This window comes from Podarcis pityusensis, assembly GCF_964106645.2.
Source record: "Podarcis pityusensis genome assembly, chromosome: 2".
Taxonomy (NCBI): domain Eukaryota; kingdom Metazoa; phylum Chordata; class Lepidosauria; order Squamata; family Lacertidae; genus Podarcis; species Podarcis pityusensis.
Genome location: NC_138029.1, coordinates 69,380,885 through 69,403,312, shown reverse-complemented (window position 1 = coordinate 69,403,312; position 22,428 = coordinate 69,380,885). Strand labels below are relative to the sequence as shown.

At 48.0% G+C, this 22,428-nt stretch overlaps 1 protein-coding gene across 2 annotated transcripts; it reads right to left on the bottom strand.

Moving 5' to 3' along the window:
• Window positions 1-1,741: 1,741 nt before the first annotated feature.
• TSPAN17 (tetraspanin 17) lies at window positions 1,742-21,240 on the bottom strand. 2 transcript variants are annotated; one of them, XM_080989025.1, is made up of 8 exons: window positions 21,074-21,240; window positions 11,201-11,251; window positions 7,827-7,973; window positions 6,182-6,352; window positions 4,914-5,039; window positions 4,343-4,390; window positions 3,856-3,972; window positions 1,742-3,311 (listed from the first exon to the last, which is right to left on the bottom strand). In XM_080989025.1, exons 1-8 carry the CDS (start codon window positions 21,158-21,160, stop codon window positions 3,246-3,248), a joined length of 813 nt encoding a protein of 270 aa, XP_080845151.1. In that variant the 5' UTR covers window positions 21,161-21,240; the 3' UTR covers window positions 1,742-3,245. The 2 variants fall into 2 exon arrangements, with proteins under 2 accessions (XP_080845151.1, XP_080845152.1); XM_080989026.1 differs by having other exon boundaries at window positions 21,125-21,239.
• Window positions 21,241-22,428: the final 1,188 nt, after the last annotated feature.

Below are 22,428 nucleotides of genomic sequence, written 5' to 3'. Positions count from 1 at the left end.
TGCACACTGTTCTCCTTTAAGCAGAATGAGATAGGGCAGCAGCAGATAGGACAGAGGACAACCAAACCAATCTACAGTTTAAAACTTTTCAGATATAAAGAACAACTGCAGGTGCCACAGTATAAAGTGAGTGCTGCACAATGTGAGCTACTACAGAAGGCTTTAAAAAAATGGGTGGGTGGTTGATAAAGCTAGGCATGTAGAAAAACATTACTGAGAAGGAAGAGTCTGTACCAAACAAAGATGCACCCCCAAAACAGTTCATCAGCACAAGTGGGTTTATTAATTTATTTTAATCCCCTGCCTATTTGGGCCACCAAATAACTGCAGATGACAATCCCGCATTGCAAAACCGAGTACAACTGGCAGCAGGGCTGAAGGAGATAAGGGAATGAGTAAGAGTTCACCTGAAAAGAGCATAAATAACCAAGTGCAGAAAGAATAAACTGGAAAAAGCAGCAAGATGCAAATAAATGGAGTGAGAAATCCTAAGTAGAAAGAGCAGTCGGATGTGATCTGACATGGCAGCCTGTAGTTTGACTAGAAGCATATTTGTATTACTATGCCTTAGAAGTGTTGAAACAGTCAAGCATGCCGTAGACTTTCTGAGTTGAAAGCAAATCTGCTTAGCAAGTTATCCTTTCCCCCTAGATTAAGATGGATAGGTTGTAGCTTTTGCATATGCAGTAGTTAGTTTTCCTTTTCATAAACGCTGACAGCTTCATAATAGCTTTTTCCCTTTTTTCAGAGGGCTGGGTGCGTGGTTGGGGGGGGGGAATGCTACTGAGAAGTACATAATCATGCATACATAGACTCTCAGAACTGTAGAGTCGGAAGGGACCGTGAGGGTCATGTAGCCCAACCCCCTGCAATGCAGGAATCTCAACACATGGCCCCCCATCCAATTTGAAACCAGTTTAGCTTGGCAAATGTGCTAGCAGTTTTAGTGCTTCACCCTTGTTTTAATTGAGTTCTGCAAATTCTCTCTTAGCGTTGCTAACCTTCCGTTCCACTGTCACTGCCAAAGGTGACAGTAACCAGGAAACCCCTAGCAGGCAGCAACCTGAGCCTGAGCATCAGGCTTCCACCAGCACCTCCCTCTTCCCCCCCAACTTTTGCATAAAGCATACATTTGCCTATGCCGCAAGCAATAAGCACAAGAGCTATGTGGTGTTTGTAACTGTTGGTGGAAAGCTAGCCAAGAGCACCCCCACGTGGAGAGAAGCTGACACTGCAACTGAAAAAGCACCAGGTCTTCTGTAGAGAGGAAGACAAGGAGACACTGCCACCCACTTCACACAGCAGGGAAACCTTGCCAAGAGCACGACAAACTGAGAAGGGCCACAACTCAGTGGCAGGGCACCTGTTTTTGCAGGTTCGATCCCCGGCATCTCCAGATAGGGCTAGGAGTGGATCCTGCCTGAAACCTTGGGGATCCACTGCCAGTCAATGTAGGCCAGAGTTTTCCAAACTTGGGCCTTAGGCTGTTTTGGAACTACAACTCCCATCATCCCTAGCTAGCAGGACTCAGTGGTCAGGGATGATGGGAACTGTAGTCCAAAAACAGCGAGAGACCCGAGTTTGGGAAACTGATGTAGACTATACTGAGCTAGATGGACCAAAGGTTCATTATAAGGCAGCTTTATATGCTCCTAAAAACAGCAGAGAAATCACTGCTTAAGCACAAAGACCACCCTGTTTTTTGGGGGTGGGGGTTCGAGTAAAAAGAGCGTAACAATCATTTGGTAGGGGTTGCTTTATTATTGGGTACAGCAAAATCCCAGACGGTCGGATCAGTCCTGTTAGCAGCAGAGTCCAGGGGGATTAGGGAAGAATGCCAACCGAAAGAGAGCAAGAAAATGACAACAAATCCAAGCGCAGAACAAAATGCACCTTCCCGACCATGTGCCCTCTCAGAAGTGCCACCAGCCGGCCCCCAAAGAAGCACTGGGGGTGGGGGTCCTGCAGGGCTTGTGGGGTGGACAGAGCACGAGGTGCAGGCAAGGCCAAAACTTGGTTCAGCTTAGCCAGGAGTGCTCCCTGTGGGTCCCACAGACAAATACGTGAAAGGAGATGGAATTGCATACAAAGGTTTGCATATTTCTTACACGAGTGAATCCAGCTAAGCCTGGAGATAAAGAAACATGTAGTTTCTCTCTCTCTCTGATACACAAGGGAGTCTTACTCTTCGTGCCAGAGCAGGTCTTAGCCGTGTTCCAGTGCTTTAAACCCAACACAGCTTTTGTACAGATTAGCTCTCTCTCTTGGGTGAAGCATCTGAACCCGTGTCCAGCTTTGCCTGTGTGTGCATAGCTGTCAAAACGGGGCCTCTGAAGACCCTTTGGAAAACAAAGCAGGTAGGGCTGAGTTGTGATGGGAAAGGGGATGCGGCAGCGGGTCTTGTCCTATGCTTAATACTTTGGGCTGGATTCTGATCCTAAGAGAGAGAGAGGGCAGAGACCAACAGTGTGACCCACATAAGCCAACAGTCATATTGGTTTGCATGGGGGGGGGGGAGCAGGGTACATAACCTCGTGTCCTCCTAATCCAATCCCCCAACAGAGAGGAAACCTGAGCAGATGGAGAGAGGGGGGAGCACAGAAAATTCAAGTACAGCAGGGACGAGGATCCCATGGCACTCCTGCTGTTGCAGGACTACAACTCCCATCATCCTTTGCCCACCCCCTAGGGCTGATGGGAGCTGGAGTCCAACAATGTCAGATGAGCCACAGACTTCCCCTCCCGGAAGTAGAGGCTTAAGGGAGGATACAAATGTCAGGGCTGCACCAGGCAGCAGAAACAAGACGGTGGTTCCAACCAGCTTCCCAACAAGAAACCGCAGGGGCTGTGCCTTATCCGCCTGGGGTTCCTGTGGCACCAATCAGCCCCAGAGCTCCCTGTATCATTTGGCCTTCAGAGTCTCTGGCCTGCAGGTGCAACAGGCTGCCTGGCTCCACAAATATTGCAGTGAGGGTAGCGGTGGAAGGAGTCCTGTTCAGAATGTCCTATAATAAATACTATTTACATTGGCCACCCGCAGCTCATACGCCATGTGCACCCCAACCAGGAAGAGGACGATATGGAAGGGCGCCGGGGAGCCATTAATACTGGTAGCGCTGGCTACCCACACAAAAACAGCTGGTTAATGGCACAGCGGCATCCTGTGGCTGTGGCTAGGATTGCGGCTTCAGTCCTGCGGAGGGCGCTGTGGGCCTGGGGAAGGCAGCACAGGCCTTGCTCTGGTGTCACCAGTTGGCTTTCACGGCATTGATGTCGCTCACGAGGTTCTGTGCCATGCAGATACCAAAGATCTGAAATACAAGGTTGAGGATGATGCACGTTAAAAAGAATGAGAAGCACTTATGTACATGCACACAAGCACTATACAAAGCTGGGACCATCAGGAAGGATATTGATTCCATCTTTTCACAGCTCTCAACTCAGTATTATTACTGCCACTCACAGGGGCGAGGGGGAAGTCTTGGGCAGTTTTGCCTTTGAAGTACAATGGCAAATAGAATGAGAGGCAGGCACAGAGGAGAGAAAAGGCAGTTCGAGGTGGAGTGAGTGCAGGATCCCCACTGCAGATGTCTGCCTTCCAATGTGTGGAAGACGAAGGGGCAGGCAATGGGGATGCGACAGAGGGGCAGAGCTAACCAGCGCATGCCTGCCTGCCCTGCCTCCTCGCACAATAGAGAACATGTGAATTTAAGTATCTGAACAAGGCTTGAATGGGCTTGGGTTTGGGATGCCTTTTTTGCGGGTTACTGCTTTACAATATCGAGTTCAGAGGCACTTTATCCTGCAAAAACAACCACCACCTCAGCTTCACAGCAGCAGCAGCAGCTTATATACCTGGAGCAGCGCAACGCCCACAAAAGTCCCGGCTACCACAATGAGATTGTCCTGGAGCCATTTCTCAAACTGGCCAGCACATCCTTTGGTATGGATGAAGCTCTGCTGCTCCAGCTCCTGCAGAGACGGCAAAGGCAAGCGGGTGAACAGCTCTGGAAGTAGGGATGCATAGAACCATCTTCTGCCCAGAGACGAGGGAACCACGTCAGCCAAAATGCTACAATCCTCTGTGCCCAGTGGCAAAAATAATATTTGCTCTGTGGCCACTAGTCCCAGCCCACCCCAACCTAGCCACTTGGTCCCACTTCTGCAGTCCCCCATTTAGAACATGCACAGGCCCACCCCTTGCTTTATTATTTCTGCCCTTAACCCAGAATGTTAACTTGTTCCGTTGCCAGTTGCGCCTGGTCCCATGATGTGTCTTCTAGGAAGCACATCTGCCTGGTTCCTCCCACCCAGGGCCCAGACATACCAACCCAGCTCTCACCAGTTTAAGGCGGACATCATAGCCACACTGTGTGTTGAGAACATCCTCCTGCGGAAACAACAGACCCAAAGCTAATCAAACCATACTGGAAAGCTCTCTAACCACTTCCCTGAGAAAGGTCTCACTACTTTCCCCCTAAATCTCTCCAACACTTGGCTTTGCATGACACACCTTCCCAAATACCTCAGCTGCAACCCTTGGTTCTGCCATCTACCCCCCAACCTAACCCAATATAGCTCATGAAACAGAAAGTTGTGCCCGTCCAGATCATTGTATTTTTAACCTGGCCTCCTATGTACACTAGGTGCAAATGTTCTTGGACTCCAGCTCCCATCAGCCCCAGCTAGCATGGCCAAAAGTGGGGACTGATGGGAGTCCAACAACATCTTGAAGGTCACAGGTTCCTCATCTCTGCCACTAGGCAATGATTCGTACACTTGAGCAATTGCTCTATTAATGTCTCAGCTTAAGCGTGCTCTCCATAGGTCTGGAGCGAATGAGCAGCAAAGAATTCACCCTTGTTCCTGAGGTTTAAGGCCTATTCACCACCCCTCTCCTTTTAGCTCCTTACCGCAGGGTCCTTGACACAGCAGGAGAAGGGCACCCCGCAGCGCTCCCTGCTGGGGTTGGAGTCAGTGCAGTTGAAATAAATGTTGAGGTTCCAGTCATTAGGGCCATGAGCCCCACAGCAAGACCACTGTACAGGGAGACAGTTTTAATCAGTGTAAAGTGTCCAGCAACCAATTACACACAGAAACACCAATGCTGCCTTCCTCAAACAGGTGCCCTCCATATGTTTTGGACTACAGCTATAGCTATTCTTGACCACTTGGCCATGCTGGCTGGGGTCGATGGGAGTTGGGAGTCCATCAACAACTAGATTGGATAAGGTACAAAAATGGACAAAATGGATAGATGTGGTCAGAAGGAAGGGCCTGTTGCGGGCAAAATATTACACAGCAGGAGTGGGGAAATGGATCTGACCCATGGGCTGAATCCTTATCTTCTGCATCCCAGAAGCCTAAATTTGAAAGGTGGGTAGGACTGTCCACCTGCCAATCACCTGATAGCCCAATGGTGTCACGTGACCTGCTTTTGCCCATGTTTACGATCAGCTGATCGGCAGGGTTTGCACAGGTCTGTGTGCTGCACTTTATAAGCACAAACAGAGCATTGTGCACAGGGCTTTGCAAAGCTCCTTGGGCCCAGCTGTGTCTTTACATGCTCTGTACACGAGGTCAGGTGTAGGGAACCTAGGCTTGGCTTGGGCAAAATAGTGTAGCAGGCCAAATTGGGAGACCCAGCTGATCTAACTGGGCCCACGGGCAGGATGTTTCCAACCCCGGCTATATAGTATGAGGCCTTTCACGGAAGACAGCACAGAGTCCCTGTCACTTTCGGATACAGGCTGCAGGAAGCATTTCTGCAACCCTGCAGCTTCATCAACTGCCACCAGATGGCAGAGTCAGCTCTGGTGCGTGCTTGGTAAGCATAACCACTCTAATCCCATGGGGTGCAGAGGATGCTTTTACACTGGGTACCTAGTAATCTGGAAACACCATGCGTTGCTCACTCGTTTGTCATAGGTATCTATGTTAACACTGTCATCACATCACAGTTCTCCTTCATTTTCCCTATGTTTCTTCCATCTCATTTCTGTCTGCAGAAAATACAACTTTTGGGAGAAAGAACAGGCCAACCAGCAGCACAATCTCCACAGGTGGCCAGAATGGCTTCCCAAACTATCATGTGCGCATGCAGGGTCTTTCTACACCACGGCGCCTCACACTCCACCAGCCCTAGAACAAACAGATCGCTCAGGGCGATCGTACAACTCACATATTCCTGAGCAAAGTCTATGAGGTTCTGCAGGTCGATGTCATCGCGGTAGGCCTTGACGTTATTGTTGATGAAGAAATTGAGCTGATCTTTGATCCAGTCCTTGAAGATGAAGGCCAGGACACCAGCCGTCAGCTCCAGGAAAAAAATGAGCCCCAGGAACACAGAGAACTGAGGGCAAAGCAGAGACAGGTCAGAGAGTAAGGCAGGGGGATCCTGGGGATGTCCAGGCAGCGCATGGCTGCAGGATAAGGATCGCCCTCACATTTATCAGATAGTCACATCTCACAGGGGAAGTAAGATGCCCCGAGAACTTGTTTGTTAAGGCAGATTATAAATACAGAAGAGTAAGAAAGACAGTAAGTGTCTCTTAAATCCCACTAAGATATCAAAAGGGACATGGGTGGCGCTGTGGGTTAAACCACAGAGCCTAGGACTTGCCGATCAGGTCGGCTGTTCAAATCCCTGCAACAGGGTGAGCTCCCGTTGCTCAGTCCCTGCTCCTGCCAAGCTAGCAGTTTGAAAGCATGTCAAAGTGCAAGTAGATAAATAGGTACCGCTCCAGCAGGAAGGTAAACGGTGTTTCCATGCGCTGCTCTGGTTCGCCAGGAGTGGCTTAGTTCTGCTGGCTACATGACCCGGAAGCTGTACTCCAGCTCCCTCAGCCAATAAAGTGAGATGAGCACTGCAACCCCAGAGTCAGCCACGACTGGACCTAATGGTCAGGGGTCCCTTTACCTTTACCTTTACCTTTAAGATATCAAAAATCTAAAAATGCTATGCTAATACTCAATACAGTGGTGCCTCGCAAGACGAAATTAATTCGTTCCGCGAGTTTTGTCGTCTTGCAATTTTTTTCGTCTTGCGAAGCACGGTGTCGGGAAAGTTTTGGAAAAGCTTCAAAAATCACCAAAGTCTTTAAAAACCTCAAAAAAGGCTACCACACCACGTTCTATGAGTTGCTCCTCGAAGTCAAGTCGCAACTGTATTAACGGTGTTAAGAAAAAGGAAACAAACTTGCAAGACGTTTCCGTCTTGCAGAGCAAGCCCATAGGGAAAATTGTCTTGCGAAGCAGCTCAAAAAACAAAAAACCCTTTCGTCTAGCGAGTTTTTTGTCTTGCGAGGCATTCGTCTTGCGAGGTACCACTGTACTAGTGCTGCTCACTTCCTCTGAAACTTCTGAAATAGAAGGAAATCAAGGGGTTATTACAATATTTTCCCCAAAGGAAGGTAACAGAGGTTAAAATGCAGCAGCAGCACTAGGAACAGAATGCATGTATTCCAGTTTCATTCCCAACCGTACTTCTCATTCTAACCTCCATAGCCCACCCAAAAAATGTTGGCTCCCTGCTCAGTCCTTCCATTCCAAGCAGTACATCCAGTGTTCCTTCCTCAGCTTGCCCTGATCTTCCTTGTACTATCTAGGGAAACCCCTGATTGCAGTTGGCCTTCCTTGTGCAGCAATGCCTGCACTCAGCCTCCCTCCAGGCTCCAGCATTAGTTCCTAAGGCCCAAGGAGGCTGAGACAGAAAGGACCCCACTCCTAGGTATTGGTGTGCTGCATTTTGCCAAGCTGAGATCTGAGCAAGAGGTGTCCAGCTCCCACCACCCAGAATGGGAAAGCAGGAAGACCCAAAGACTTACAAATTTGAGCAGGAAAGTGTTTTCCCTCAAGGCTCCAATGCAGCCAGCAAACCCCAGGACGAACATCACCCCTCCGACCACAAGGAAGAGCCAGACAGGGTCAAAGCCACCCAGGTCTGTGATGGACGACAGGTTGGAAAGCACGCCCTGCGGGGAGAAGGGATGGATGACTCCCAAGTTCACAGCACTGATGTGTAACACTTTTAATGCTACGATCATGTAAATCACAACAGTTATTACAGCAAATGACTCACTGGTTAACTACTAGCAGTAATAACCGTAACAGAGTGAAGGTCAAACTACCTGTTATGTTATCGAGGCTTTAAAAAAATACGAGCTGTGCGCAGTAAACTGCCCCTTTGGGGTCAAACAGTAGGAGTGGGGAGAGAGACTAATCTCAGGAAGGAACTGGCTGCTTTTTCTTCAAAGCGGAAGTGGCTGATTTAAGCCCACTTTTGTGAATCATGTAACACAGCCTTCCCTAATGCAGTGAGCTCAGGATGTTTTCAGACTCCATATCACAGCACCCCCAGCCATCACGGCTGCAGAGGGCACCAGGTTGGGAAAGGCAGGTGCGGTACCTGCTCTGAAGAGCTAAATACTCTTTGAAAAGATGGAGGAGCAGGTAGCAGAAAGGAGACCATCTCTTGTCTTGCCATGTTCCAAGAGCAGAGCAGGGGAAGACAGGAGTCTGTTTCCAAGGGAGCGCATCACCATGGACACACACGGAATAGGAGTTTTATTGCAATTTATAGTAATATTAGTGGTAATGCACCAACACTGCTTCTCCTGTGGCTTATATGGAAGCTACCTTGCAGGCCAGGGACAGCAACAGGGTTAGGGTGTGTGGCAACGACTCGCTGAGACAGCATTAAAACGATTAGACAGATTCATGGGAGATAAGCGTAGTGTTGGATATTAGTTCTTATAGACAAATTGAGCCTCCCTGGACAGCAGCAGCATACCTCTGAACAGCAGGTGCTAAGGACAACAGCTGAAGGCTGGGGAGCTCCCAGAAGCACCTGGCTGGCTACTGCTGGAAGGAAATAGGATGCTACTGGGCTAGACGGACCCTTGGGTTTGATGCATCAAAAGAATTCTTACATTCACATGTCCATTATTTAGATTCAGAGGAGCTGGCGCGTCCCAAAAGCCACTGGATACAAGAGACATGAGTCCCTGCTTAGATGTAACAACAAACCATGGTTTACTAATTATGTCTAAACTAGGCTCAAAGGGTGCTGGGTGATTCCAACCTCTTGATGCTTTTGCTCTAACCCCACCCTACATCTTTGGGATACAGGAGAAGCAGCTAACCCCCAGTCCAAGGGGCTGACGTGGCCAGTTTGGGTGGCAGAAGTAAAAAACGGGGGGATTGAAGAGGACACTGTACAGGGCAGTAAACCCTCCTCTTCAGCTGCTCTGCCTGGATCAGTTAAGGAGGGATGTTGTGTGCCTCTCAGTCTCCCGCATGTGAGTGTGCATGTGAAAGTGTGTGTGAGAGAGGGAGTGGCCAACCCTGTTCTGGTCACCTCCACCACTGGATTGGCCAAGGGTAAATGTGGCCATTGAACCAAAAAGAAAAAAAGGTCAGCCACCACTGAGATACAGAATCTGCTACCCACAACCATTTCCCACCACTGCAAAGAACAGGAGCATCCTTCTTTGAGCATTAGGACCTGACATTCACAAGTCACAGGACTCAATATTTCTTCTTTATTGATAGGACACACGCATTCTCTTTAGGATGATTTACTGGGGTTAGAAGTGGAGGTGGGAAGAAAACGAGGCTCTCAGTATTAATGTGCAGTGACTTTAGGGAGAGGAAGGGATTTGCTGTAAATACCAGGGGAGTTATCCTGCAGAGCCAAGTACAATAAAAGTGATGTTTCGGAGTGGGAGCTCTGCTGTACGTGGGTAAAACAGCTTGTAACACAAGGAACCAGGGTTCAGAATGGAAGCAGGTATTACTGCAGTGTACCCTAAATCGATCACCTTCACAAAGGACTAGTAAACACATGCAAGCACATCCCTTGATTTTTCAATAGTGGGCAGCTTGAGCCGACTCAACTGAAAAGCGCCGTATTTGAGGCGATGTCATGTCATATGAAAGGCGCGTCTGTGGTCATAAACTCTGACAGACAGCTCATTTCAAACATGCAACCTGTCACCTGGTATTGAAGTCCTCAGTTTGCACATAGGCCTGCTGTATACCTGATAAGGACTTGAAACTTGGAAATTCAATTTGATGTATAAGCTGGCACCACAAAGATACTGGGCAGGATTCAACTAACAAGTCTCGCTAGTGGAAGCCAGCACAAGCGCTCCTTCTAGTGCTTTGGGGCTTTACCCCTACCCCACCCTACCCCCCCAAAAAAAGGCTCAAGGGGGTGTTGAGAGACCCTGCAGAATGACTGCCATAGCTCTATGGTGAATTCCTCCCACTGGATAGTATTCAACTAAGTTTTACTCCGTCAACCTCCTGAAATTTATAGGCGCAACTTAGTCATGTTCATTAATTTCAGTGGGCCTACTCTTAGTAAAACGTGGCTGAATACCACCCACTTTACCTGGAAAACAGGAAGACTTATTTCAAAAGGATTCAAGCCCCATGTTAAGAGAAAGATTCCTGCATTGTAGGGAGTTGAACTAGATGATCCTAGAAATACCTTCCAACTCTACAGTTCTATGATCCTATGAAACTTACATCCAGAAGTGTGTTTTAAGATCATTGCACAAGTCTGTATTTTCAGTCCAACATTGAGTCCTTAATAAACTGAAATAGAGGATCTGAGGCCTGGATCCAACTAGCCTGGCATGCCAGCAGAAGTCAGAGCAAGGGCTTACAAGAGTGCAATTGGGTTTCTCTCCCCCCACCCCACCTTCACCTCCCCCAGATCCACTCTGGAGGGTCAGGGTCCCCAGAACACTGCATGGAAGAGAGGGGAGATAATTTCACCCAGCAAGCAGAAATGCTTGTGCTGTCAGAAGCATCAGAGAAGTTGCAATGCTGAATCCCTTCCTTGGTGTTTCTAATGAACGTCGCTCGCTGGTGAACTAGAGTATCCTTGCCTGCTGGAAGAAAATGATTGGTTACCTCAGCTCACTTGTCAAGAGCTGGCAGCACAGCTATGTGCCACAAAGCGCTCAGAGGCAGAGGCCTGTCAATCACTTGTCCTTTTCACCTAGTCAGAGGGGATAAGCTACTTACTTGGAGAACCTGGGTTAGTTTACAGGCATGTTCGTTTCAGGAACCTAACGCCATGGCTAAGAGTACTAGAGCCATCTATAATCCCGAACGCCAGTGAGAACATTACAAAGCACCAGCCAGAAAATTCATCATTACTATGGTCCAAGGCAGCAGCCACACTTACCTTTTCTGCCCAGGCCCACAGACCAATGGCCAGGAAGGCAGCCCCCAGCAACTGAAAAAGAGAAAAGAGCACAGTGTTATGGAGAACACAGCAAGGAGGAGGAGCACACCCTACACACATTACAGGAATCTTTGCACCAAATCTGTTGCATTGTTGGCATCCATCTGTCTCGAGAGACAATGGAGTGCGCCTCTGGGGGTGAAGATAAACCACTGGAGAATTACAGTGCCTGCTGTAGCTGCAGAGACCAGTAACTTGTACAGTGGTACCTCAGGTTAAGTACTTAATTCGTTCTGGAGGTCCGTTCTTAACCTGACACTGTTTTTAACCTGAAGCACCACTTTAGCTAATGGGGCCTCCTGCTGCTGCCGCGCTGCCGGAGCCTGATTTCTGTTCTCATCCTGAAGCAAAGTTCTTAACCCGAGGTACTATTTCTGGGTTAGTGGAGTCTGTAACCTGAAGCGTATGTAACCTGAAGCATATGTAACCCGAGGTACCACTGTAACGGCTGCTTCCTGCTGCATTAGCAGCACTGAAGTGGCCTCCCTTGGGCAGAGTGTATGGAGGTCCTGGACTAACCAGATGACAAGACCCCCTTCTTGGCCTTGCTGATGCGGTCCAAAGAAAAGCAGAGCAATACGTTTGGTACCAGCTTGGCTGCAGGAGTTGCCGGAAAGAGGTGTACAAGGAGCCATCCAACCACTTTAGGGACCCCATTCTGGATTTGTGTAGGGTTTACTCCTTAGCCTTTTCTTCTCCTAAAGATGTCGCGCAAGGCAGTGGGTAATAAGTCTACCAGGATCCACTACGCCATTTGCCTCCCATGCAAAACACACAGCAATCTCCCATGTGCTGCATAAATTGCTGAGAAATAACATAAAGAAGTATTCATCTTCTATCATCTTCCACATGGCCTGAAGCTTTTAGAGTCAGTTAAGACCTGACAAGGTATGTTCAAGTTCCCCTAGATGCAGGGGATCAATGAGGACCAGGCTAGGTGAAGATGTTGCCAAGGAACTGCACTCTATCCCACCAATGGGACGTCCAGTCTCTCCAGCACCTCCTCCCCAATGCATGCCCACTTCCAAGCACTGCAGCCACCTGCAACTCATTAGCAATGCATGGCATTTCCCAGGCATGGCAGCATGATTGAGACTGCAGGAAGAATTCAGCATTGTGCTCTTCTAATTGTTCCATCAGCGCAAGCATCTCAGCTTGCCTGACAGAACGATTCCCCCTCTCCTCCTGCTTTGTGCTGTTCTGGTGGTTCTCCAGAGCCAATGGCGGGTGGGGTGGAAGTGCAAGGAGGAAGTCCCGTTGCACTAACAGGACTCTGTTGTGCTGGCTCCTACGGGTGCATGAACTTAACTGAATCCATCCCTAGGAGTGATAGTGCCTTTCAGTGGACTTTGGTTAGAGGACCAGCAGGACCAAAACAGTGTGTATCCTCTTCTGATCTGAGTCCCAGAACCTAGCAATCAGATAGGCCTATATCCTGCCGGGGGAAAAATCCTAAAAACCTAAATTTTGAAAGTGGAAACATTTCATATTCCTTCTCTCACACTCTCCATTGCATAATTGACAACACAACCCTATGCATCTTTATTCTAAAGTAGGCCTCACTTTGTCCAGAGGGATTTACTCCCTAGTGGGTGTTTAGGACAGCAGTTGATTTGTGGTTTTGGGTAAGGAATTAGGTTTCATTTCAGCTCACTGCCGCATCTTGAGACAGGGGAAGGGTGAGTCAGGCACAAAGGGGAAGAGGTATGGAGGTCATGACTAGCAGACTGGAACTTTGAGTGAGAGAAGCTCAGCTCAAAACATCCTCCGTTTTTGTTTTGTTTTTTAAAGATCCTTTTCGCAAAATGACTTTTTGATTTCCCAAACTTCAGAATGTAATAGAGGAAGACAGGGGCACCACATGCTTCCTTGAGTATTTCCAAACATGGAGCCCAGGATGTACATTTTTACAAATCTAAACTGCGGCCACTGTTAGATCCTTGGATCCGGATGTCTGATGGATATATTACAGCATTAGCTACCCATTCAGAACACGCAGCAAGAAAGCAGTTGCTGTACCTCTTAAGTAGGAGCAATTGGAGGGCACAAAATTCACACAATTAAGAACAGGCCTTCTGGATGAGATGAAAGGCCATCTGTCCATCATCTTTGTCCTCAATCAAAGGCATGGAGCTGTTTAGATCCCAAGACCACCAGCTCTCCAGCTAAGAGGAGGCCCACTCTGAATGAGACATCTAGGCCAGGGATGGGGAACCTCAGGGCTCGGGGTTGAATGCTGCCTTCTAGGTCTCTCTATCTGGCTTTCCCTCCCCTCAGCCCACCCCCCTCACTGGGCCTACTTCACACCCTGAGGGTTTCTGCCTGGCTGGAATGTGTCCCTGAACTCTGATAAATCCTCTCGCTTGTCCGGATGGAGGATAGAGATGGGGCATGTAGAATGCCTGTAGAAACTAGTCTAGCCAAATAAAGGTAAGATGTACATGATCTGCTCTGCCAATGTTTGCTTCTGGGATCTCCCACTGATGCTTTGTGCATAAGAGGCTGAGAAGGGTTTCCCACCCCTGATGTAGAATATCTCCCAGCCCTGCACCCTTGGAGCCAACACCTAATCGAGACTCTTAATAAAGGGGATCAACTTCTCTTTCTGAGAGAGATCTTACAAGGCCAACTTTACACCACTGCAGGATAGAACGCACTGAATTGCCACACTTTTCCAGTCCCACTGACACTAACAGGCCACTCCCCACCCCCACCCCCGATATGGGTCCTGGCTTGCCAGTCTTGGAAAACAGAAGGCTGGAGACACAGCGTCTGGAGCAATTCAAAGCCTGGCACAGTGCAGACAATGGCTGCTCTGTTCCCGTGGTAGGAGTTGGAACGTTCCTGAAACAGCAGCAGCATTGATCAGAGCTCTCCCCTTGCCCACAAATAAGGCCCTGCCCCTTTCCTAGGGCAATTGCTGCATGCTTACCCCACTGTCTGTGGGGAGCTGCATGTAGGTGCCACAAAGGAAATTTATGTGATGGGAGACAAGGGGCTCCGGAGCTCCGGGGATGCTCCAACATGGAGGTGATGATATGCAAAAGAAGCAACATCAGTACACAGAGTACTGTTTAACATTGTGCCCATTCAGACGGACAGGTTTTGGCTTAATAAAACAAGGTGTGTTAAGCCAAGAACAGGCATCATGCCTGAGCCCACCAACCCTGCATGAGGACTTCACCTTTTTATCATGCTTTGTTTAAACTGCAGTTTCCTGTTGCATGTGAACAGGGAAACTGTGGTTTAATCGCAACAACTAGGATCATATCCTGTGGCTCAATGTTTAAATCTTAAACAAATCAGGACAGGATAAGTGTAGCCTGTGAACTAAAGGAGGAGGAAGCAGAGAACTCATTCTTGGCTTAATAAATCATGGTTTATTAAGCTGTGATCATTACATCCGAACCAGCCCTCTGCCTAAAGCCAGCCTCACATCTGGCCTGCCAAAGTCTCTCAATGATTTTGCATGCCTCAGACAAAGACAAGCAGAGTTTGGGCAAAGCTAGGGCTATTCAGATCCATCTCGGCTAAGGCCCAATTCCTGACACATTTTTGGCACAGTAAAAGCATTACAAAGTGACTTTCGAAAATCAAGTCACTGTTGTAAAAACTTTGCCCTGGTTTGGTAATGCTAATTTGTCACTACTTTGGGACTCATGCAAATACACTACTGACTACACAAAAGCCAATACAGTCGTACCTTGGTTGTCAAATGCCTTGGAACACGGACATTTTGGCTCCCAAACGCCACAAACCCGGAAGTAAGTGTTCCGGTTTGTGAATGTTTTTTGGAAGCCAAACGTTCGTTTTGGCTGTTGGCATTTTTCTGGGGCCAATCAGCCAATCGGAAGCCGTGCTTTGGTTTGCGAACATTTTAGAAGTCGAATGGACTTCTGGAATGGATTCTGTTGGACAACCCAAGGTACGACTGTAATGATGACTTTAGCTTGTTAAAAAATAGCATCCTGGCCTGTAGCCACAAGGCCTTCCAGGGTGCTGCTTATGGTTCACCCTACAATCCTGGACAACCTTATCCCTCAATGTCAACCTGGACACTTCAATCTTGCTATTTCTACCACCTTCTGACCTAAGATGATGGATGCTATAGCTTAAAGATCTCCAAAGCAAAGATTGATGCCAGCAACAAATCCTGTTCAGAAGATCAATTTGCCACCCACTGGGACTAGGTAATAATACAATGAAGTATGGCTTCTTTCATCACCATTACATGAGCAAGGGAGGGCAACTCCATCAAGTCCTGCCCTCAATGCAGATTTCAGCTGCCACTGAGTTCCGATAGCTAAACTTGGGTGAACTGTGTGTTACCTGCTTAGCTGCCAGATTTGATTGGTGGTGGGGAAGGAAAAGAGTTTTTTCCAGAGAGCAGTTGCTCTCTTAGACAGCTAAAATCTACACAAATAGAACTAAATAACTGTGTTATAAGAACAATAACTTTAAGAACTGGTACCCAAGGCCTCCTCCCTCCCCATCCCTTTTTCTTTGTGTGTTTTGCCTTTTAGATTAAAAGTCTGAGGCAAGCAAATGTCTTACCACAGTTTTTTGTAAGCCACTTGGGGAGCCTCTTTGGCTAAAGAGGGGAGCAAAAATGTTCCAAATAAACTAGGACTCTGAAAGGATAAGCATTCATCTTTAGTTACCTTTATCTCTCAATTCCATCAGGCAAGCTAATGCAGACAAAAAGGTCTGAGGAAATACAATTTCCCCAAATCCTGCATTAACTGATGTATGGCGTGAATCTGATTGTCCCATGCCAACCCTCTCTATTGAACCATTTTTGCTGATGCAATACTCATACCCAGGTGATCCTCTTTGTGTCTCATTTATGGTGATTTCCCCTCCCTCTCTAGTTTTTTATGCTTTTTCTTCTGGAGAGAAGAAGAAAAGGGGGTGGGAGACAGATCAAACAAGGTATTGTGATAGAAAAGTAAACCCTTCCTAGAGAAAAAGATCAAAGTTCTGGAAGCAACACAAATCAAACTTGCATAATACACAGCTGGGAGGTCCTGTCATGCCAATCAAAGCTCTCAGTCCCAACCCACACACCCGCTGCTTACACACACCCCACAATCTCCCAATGCAAAATAAGCACTTCAGCTGGGAACTCAAAGAAAAATTCCACTGAAGTATTTGGCTCTCTGTTTCGACCCAGCGTGAGTACTCCTTGATCTGACTTCATGAAAAGCCAAGAAAAGTTTTCAGGACCAGGGGCTATTGCATTTGGAACTTTGCCAGGCATTTTGTTGTGTGCCCCCAAAATGCAGCAGCCAGCACCAAAATTCTAGCGGTGTATAATGGAGATATAGTTAAGACATCAGCCTACCTAGAGGGGACACTGATTAGGGTTGTGTACACACAGAAGGTAACGTAAAAGTACTGGTAACTCGCAGCTTATGTGCCTTTAGCATGTGTCCATTCAGCTTTACGTGCTTGGCAAAAATAAAACATAGAAAGGGAGAGGGCATCCAGGAAAAAGTACTTTAGCAATCCCACGTGACATTGAACTCAATTTTGGCTTTACACACTATTTCTGGAAGTACGTTGAGAGTGTCCTGTGCTGCATTTTCCCCTCTTCAGCTAGTCTCCATGTGTTTTGGAGGTCATTGTGTACCATGGACAATACAAGCTACCACACTGTCTCTGGAAAAGAACTGTTTGTATACAATAGGGCTAGTCAACATGATGCCATCCAGATGCTTTTAAATTACATCTATCATTACTCCTGGCCATTGGTCATGCTGGCTGGGGCTGATGGAAATTGCAATCCAAAACATTTAAAAGCACTCTGTTGGCTAACCTTGTTGTATACAGGCAGTCATATTCCAGAAACATGGAAATGGCGTGAGAGAGCTGGAATTGGCCATGGTACACAATGACCTGCAAAACCCACAGTTCAAAATGGAAGGGGCCAAGAACAGAAAAGTCAATTAACTAAAAGAAATTGAATTAACTGACGTGGCTTCCAAATGGTTACTATTCTGTGAAAGGGATTCAGGTGCATACCGGAACTTTGGGTTTGTGCCATTAAAGTGGATTAAAAGGCTGCTGTCCCTTGCAGAGCAAATCCACTTTGGAAATTAAAAAAATGGACTTTGTGGTTGGTTGGCAGGAAAATGCACCGAAACGTAAGGGATGAATGAAGCACAGGAAGACATGTAAACAACCCACAAGCAAATCAAGATGAATGTTCCTTGTTGTATAACCGCCCCGTAAAAACAAGGTACGGTATGTTCTAACCTCCGCATAAGCTTTGTGCAAGCAAATCAGGATGAATGCTCAATAAACAAGTCATCTGGAGGACACCTGAAAAGAAAGCATAACTCAGTGGCTGAGTGCATGCTTTGTAAACAGTAAGTCAATCCGTGGCTTCTCCAGATGAAAGGATCTCAGGTACCAAGGCTGGGAAGTATTTCACCCTTGGAGAGCCATTGCCAGTCACAGTAGATAGTACTGTACTGGGCTAGATAGAACAGCAGCCCAACTCAGTATCTGGCAAACTTACAGGTTTGTAAACACACCAGGATTTAAGTAAACTCTGGATAAGCAAAGCACTCACAAAACGCAAGGAAACTTATTTCTAAACAACAGCATCTGTACCTTTGCACAGCCCATTTCTGGATCACTCTGTCAGGTTGTCTGCCTTATCAAAATATCAGAGATGACTCACCCTCATCCTTCAGCAGGTTGAAACAAGTCCCGGTTGTTGCATGAACCAGATGTTCTTATCTGAAGGAATGCTTCCTACCACCTTGCACATATAGATCATCCAAGGAGAATCAGTTGTGAATGCCCCCAGCCACCTGAGGTAGCTCTAGCCACCTGCAACATCTAGATCAGTAATGCGGAATTTGTGGCCATCCAAATGTTGCTGGACCACAACTCCTATCATCCCTGACCACTGGCTGTGCTTGCTAGGGCTGCTGAGAACTGTAGTTCAGCAATACCTGGAGGCCAAAAGGTTCCCCACCCCTGATCTAGATCTTCTCTGGTGGTACCCAAGTGTAGAACTCCCTGCCCCAAGAGGTTTATCTGTCATCCTTCTCACTGGTTTTCAGAAAACATGTCAAGACAATACAATTTTCCCTTCAGATAAGCTTGAAGGAATTTTTAATCTAGAGAACTCTTGGGTTCACTTCTTTCTCCACCCTATAATCTTGACTTAATAGTTGCTTTTGTGATTTTATTATTTATGCAGGTTTTCATCTTGAATTGCATCGTGTGGCCTTGCCCAGAGACATTTTAAAAATAAATAAATATTTCACAAACAGCAACATTCACTGTACAGGAAGTGCAGGAGTCCAATGCCCATCAGGGCAGGCAATATGTTAAGGGAAGTAACTCTAGCTAATCCCAGCTTCTCTGGAAACTGTAGGCATACTTACTAACACTGTGTTTATTTTCACTCCCAAACGTGACTGGTAGAGGTTGGAACAATCACAGCGGGTCAAAACAAGCCAGCTTCAAATGTGACAACATGGAAAGCTGTCTTGTGGGCAAAACAGAAGGCAATGCAATCTATGGGTAGACCAGGGGTCAGCAAACATTTTCAGTAGGGGACTGGTCCACTGTCCTTCAGACCTTGGGGGGGGGGGGACGGACTATATTTTTTTTGGGGGGGGGATGAACGAATTCCTATGCCCCACAAATAACCCAGAGATGCATTTTAAATAAAAGCACACATTCTACTTATGTAAAAACACACTGATTCCCGGACCGTCCGCGGGCCGGATTGAGAAGGCGATTGGGCCGGATCTGGCCTCCGGGCCTTAGTTTGCCTACCCATGGGGTAGACCATCACATGTGAATATGCACGTATGCAGCTCTTCAGTATGATGCATATGCAGTGTACGCATTCTGGGGATAGTTTCACAATGTCTCCTGTATGGAAGCATTTTCTGTGTAAGAGTTTTGTCACTTTTGAAGCATACCCAAGTCTCATTATAGATTATAGCTGGAAGCAAAGTTCTTTTGCATTTCCAAAGGAGCAACTTGCTTGCACCACCATGATGTGTATCAGGGATTTGGGATAACTTCCCTGTAAAAAACAACAGTCTTGCTGCAAAATGGCTTCCCTTCTGGGCCTATTCCCCCTGTTAAGAACAATTTTACAACAAACATACATAGGTATTGTCATAATCAGACAAACACTACCATAACTAAACCCACAACATCATCTTATATAGAAAAATGCACTTGTTAGCACAATATTGTGGTAAATGAGTCAGAGGGCAAGTCTGGTGTCTAGCATCGCAGGCCACTCCCATCTTTACCACAATGCCGTCTGGGGGTTATGTCAGTCAATGGCAAAAGCCACAAACAAACAGATGCAGGGAGTCTCAGTGCTGCAACTGGTAAACCACAAGCATATGATACAACCAAACAGGCAGATGGGCGCACCTTCCCATAGCACAACTTCCTTTGCCGAGGGTGGTGAAGCATGCAAGAACAGTGGAGGCTGAAAGCAGTGGTGGCTAAGTTCCCCTTGTCTCAAACGGCCACGGTATTTACAAGATTTCTCAGAGAACGCTTAGGAAAAGCTCATCAGATTTGGAGCTCTGCTGGACCAGACCAATGGCCTATCAAGTCCAGCATCCTGTTCTTACAGTGGCTGTGCAAATCCTTACGGGAAGCCCATCTGAGCACAACAAAACTCTTCCCCAACTGCGGTTCTGAGTAGTTACTATCAACAGTCTTATTCTCTCTGAACTTGTCTGCTTCTGTTTTAAAGCTATCCATGTTGGCCATCATGACATAAAGAGCCCTTCTTTGACTGGAAGATGCTTTTCCGCTCATGGAAGAGAACCAAGGCATTACATGCAAGTTCTTTCCTAGTCAAGCTCACAATGGTGGCACGTGTGACCTGATGGCACTGGGTGCACTCAGATCATCCTATTGCTCCCTGGGAACTGTAGTTTTGTTGGATGGCAGCTTGCAAAGGCAACTACCCTTCCCAACAAACACACCTGAGAACAAGAAAGGGGGGGGGGTTAAGTTGGATGAGGGGCAACCAACCAATGCAAGAAGCATTGGAGGAGTTTCACCAACAGTAAGTAGTTAAAGAACATTGGCGCATGTGCCTTCAAAGCAGCTGACTTTGGGCACCTGGTTTGCTGCACGCTGTTCACACATGCGCAGAATTTCTTCTAACCTTCTGAGCCAGAGAATAACTTTTTTTGCGTGGGGGGCAAGCGAATGACACTATTGGCAATAAATACAGCTGAGCATTACCAGCAGGAAGAATCTGGGAAGAGCACATACTCTGCATACAAAAAGCTCAGGTAGTAAGCGGTGGGGGAAACTGTGTGTGCCCGAAGTGTATAATGCTGCCCGTCAGACAATACCGGATTACACGGATCACAATCTAGCTTCGCACATTCATGTACCAAACCAGGTATAATGACCATCCCTAGCTGGAAGCGTCTTCGTCCCAGGGAAAGGGCGCTCCTAAGAAGGAACCTTCCCCACCCCACCCCCACCCCCGTACCAAGCTCAGTTTCCTGCAGACTCTCCACCGGAGCACCCTTAAAATGAGAGACGGCTCTCCATTATTTCCGCCGCAAGGAGGGTGAGGGGAGAGGGAGAGCCCCCTCTGCTTCCCGGCAGGCCAGCGACCCCCGAGCCAGGCCCGGACCTTGCAGCCGAAAATAAGGGGAGACCCGTCCGTCTCTCCCCCCACCCCCACGCCTAGTTCGGCACCCCCGCGGGAAGCGGGCGGCGTAAGCCCCCTCCCCACCGCGCCCCCGACGCCTCAGGCGGGCCGCGTCCCGCGCGCGCGCCCGCTCGCTCACCCACCCAGAAGAGCACATTGGAGGCGAAGAGCAGGTACTTGGTGCAGCAGCTGACCTGGGGACCTTGGAAGTGCTGGGCTTTGCCTGGCATGGCGGGCGCGGGGCCTGGGCGCTGCCCGGCCGGCTCACAGCCCCATGCCGCCCGCCAGCCAGCGGCCCAGCAGCTCCGCCGCCGCCGCCGCTCCGCCCCGTCTAGCCCGCCCCCTAGAGGAAAGGAGAGGCCGCTGCCGCTTGCAGAGCCAGGCTCCGGGAGCGGCGGGTAGGCTGCTGCTTGTGCGCGCGCATGCAGAACTGGCAGACAGAGACAGAGAAAGAGACAGGCAGGCAGACACACACACACCTGACTTGGAGGGAACAGGAACCCAGACTCGCATGACCTGGGGTGTTTTTTTTAAAGTAATAAATACTTAACGTAGCGCGGTATAAGTACTCCACACTTTTCACACACATTACCTCAATAACAAGGCTGGCTCTGCCCTTGGGCGGCCCCTCACGCAAGCTGATTTGGGGTGTCATGGAAGGAAGGGCAACAAATTATGGGTTATTAAATTTATTGTTGCTGCCCCTCTAGTGCCAGGGAGGAGGGAAAGGCGCTTGTGGGATTTCCCTCCTCAGGTAAAATAACTTGGCTGGCCTTAAATACTATGCACCATTTACTGTAAAAGGAAGCTCGACACTGCTGCAGCACATGAGGTAAGAATACAGGCTTGCCCACCCCTGGCTTTAAATTAAAGCCTTTAATGTAGCTTTGAATCTACGTGTACGTCAGCTGATTTAGTGTCATCTATATGACATCTAAGTGGGACACGGGTGGCTTGCCCATTGGAAGGTCGGCGGTTCGAATCCCTGCAACGGGGTGAGCTCCCATTGCTCGGTCCCTGCTCCTGCCAACCTAGCAGTTCGAAAGCACGTCAAGTGCAAGTAGATAAATAGGTACTGCTCCGGCGGGAAGGTAAATGGTTTTCTGTTCACTGCTCTGGCTCGCCATGCTGGCCACATGACCTCGAAAAACTGTCTGTGGACAGACGCCAGCTCCCTCGGCCTATAGAGCAAGATGAGCGCCGCAACCCTAGAGTCTTCCGCAACTGGACCTAATGGTCAGGGGTACCTTTACCTTTATATGACATCTTCCTCGTCCAAGTGGCATTCTGCTCGCTTGGTTCAGTAAAGTTGTTCTTTCCCCAACCAGAAAATGCAATTTATTTTTTTTGAAAAATCCACTATACTATCAACTTCAAATTGGTCCAAAGCAAGGTGGCAGGCGCAGCGCAGCACTGTGTTGTCAGTGGTTGGTATGTTCCTTTTCAGCAGCTCCCTTTTCCACATAAGCTATTTCCTTTTTCTTCTTTATTTACTTTC

Bases quoted from the DNA above. Each gene is read 5' to 3' on its own strand.
- TSPAN17 (XM_080989025.1), bottom strand. From the start codon at position 21,160: ATGCCAGGCAAAGCCCAGCACTTCCAAGGTCCCCAGGTCAGCTGCTGC. The intron at 11,252-21,073 runs GTGGGTGAGCGA...TCTCTTTTTCAG, and splicing joins CCTCCAATGTGCTCTTCTGG to TTGCTGGGGGCTGCCTTCCT. The intron at 7,974-11,200 runs GTAAGTGTGGCT...TTCTCCCCGCAG, and splicing joins TGTGGGCCTGGGCAGAAAAG to GGCGTGCTTTCCAACCTGTC.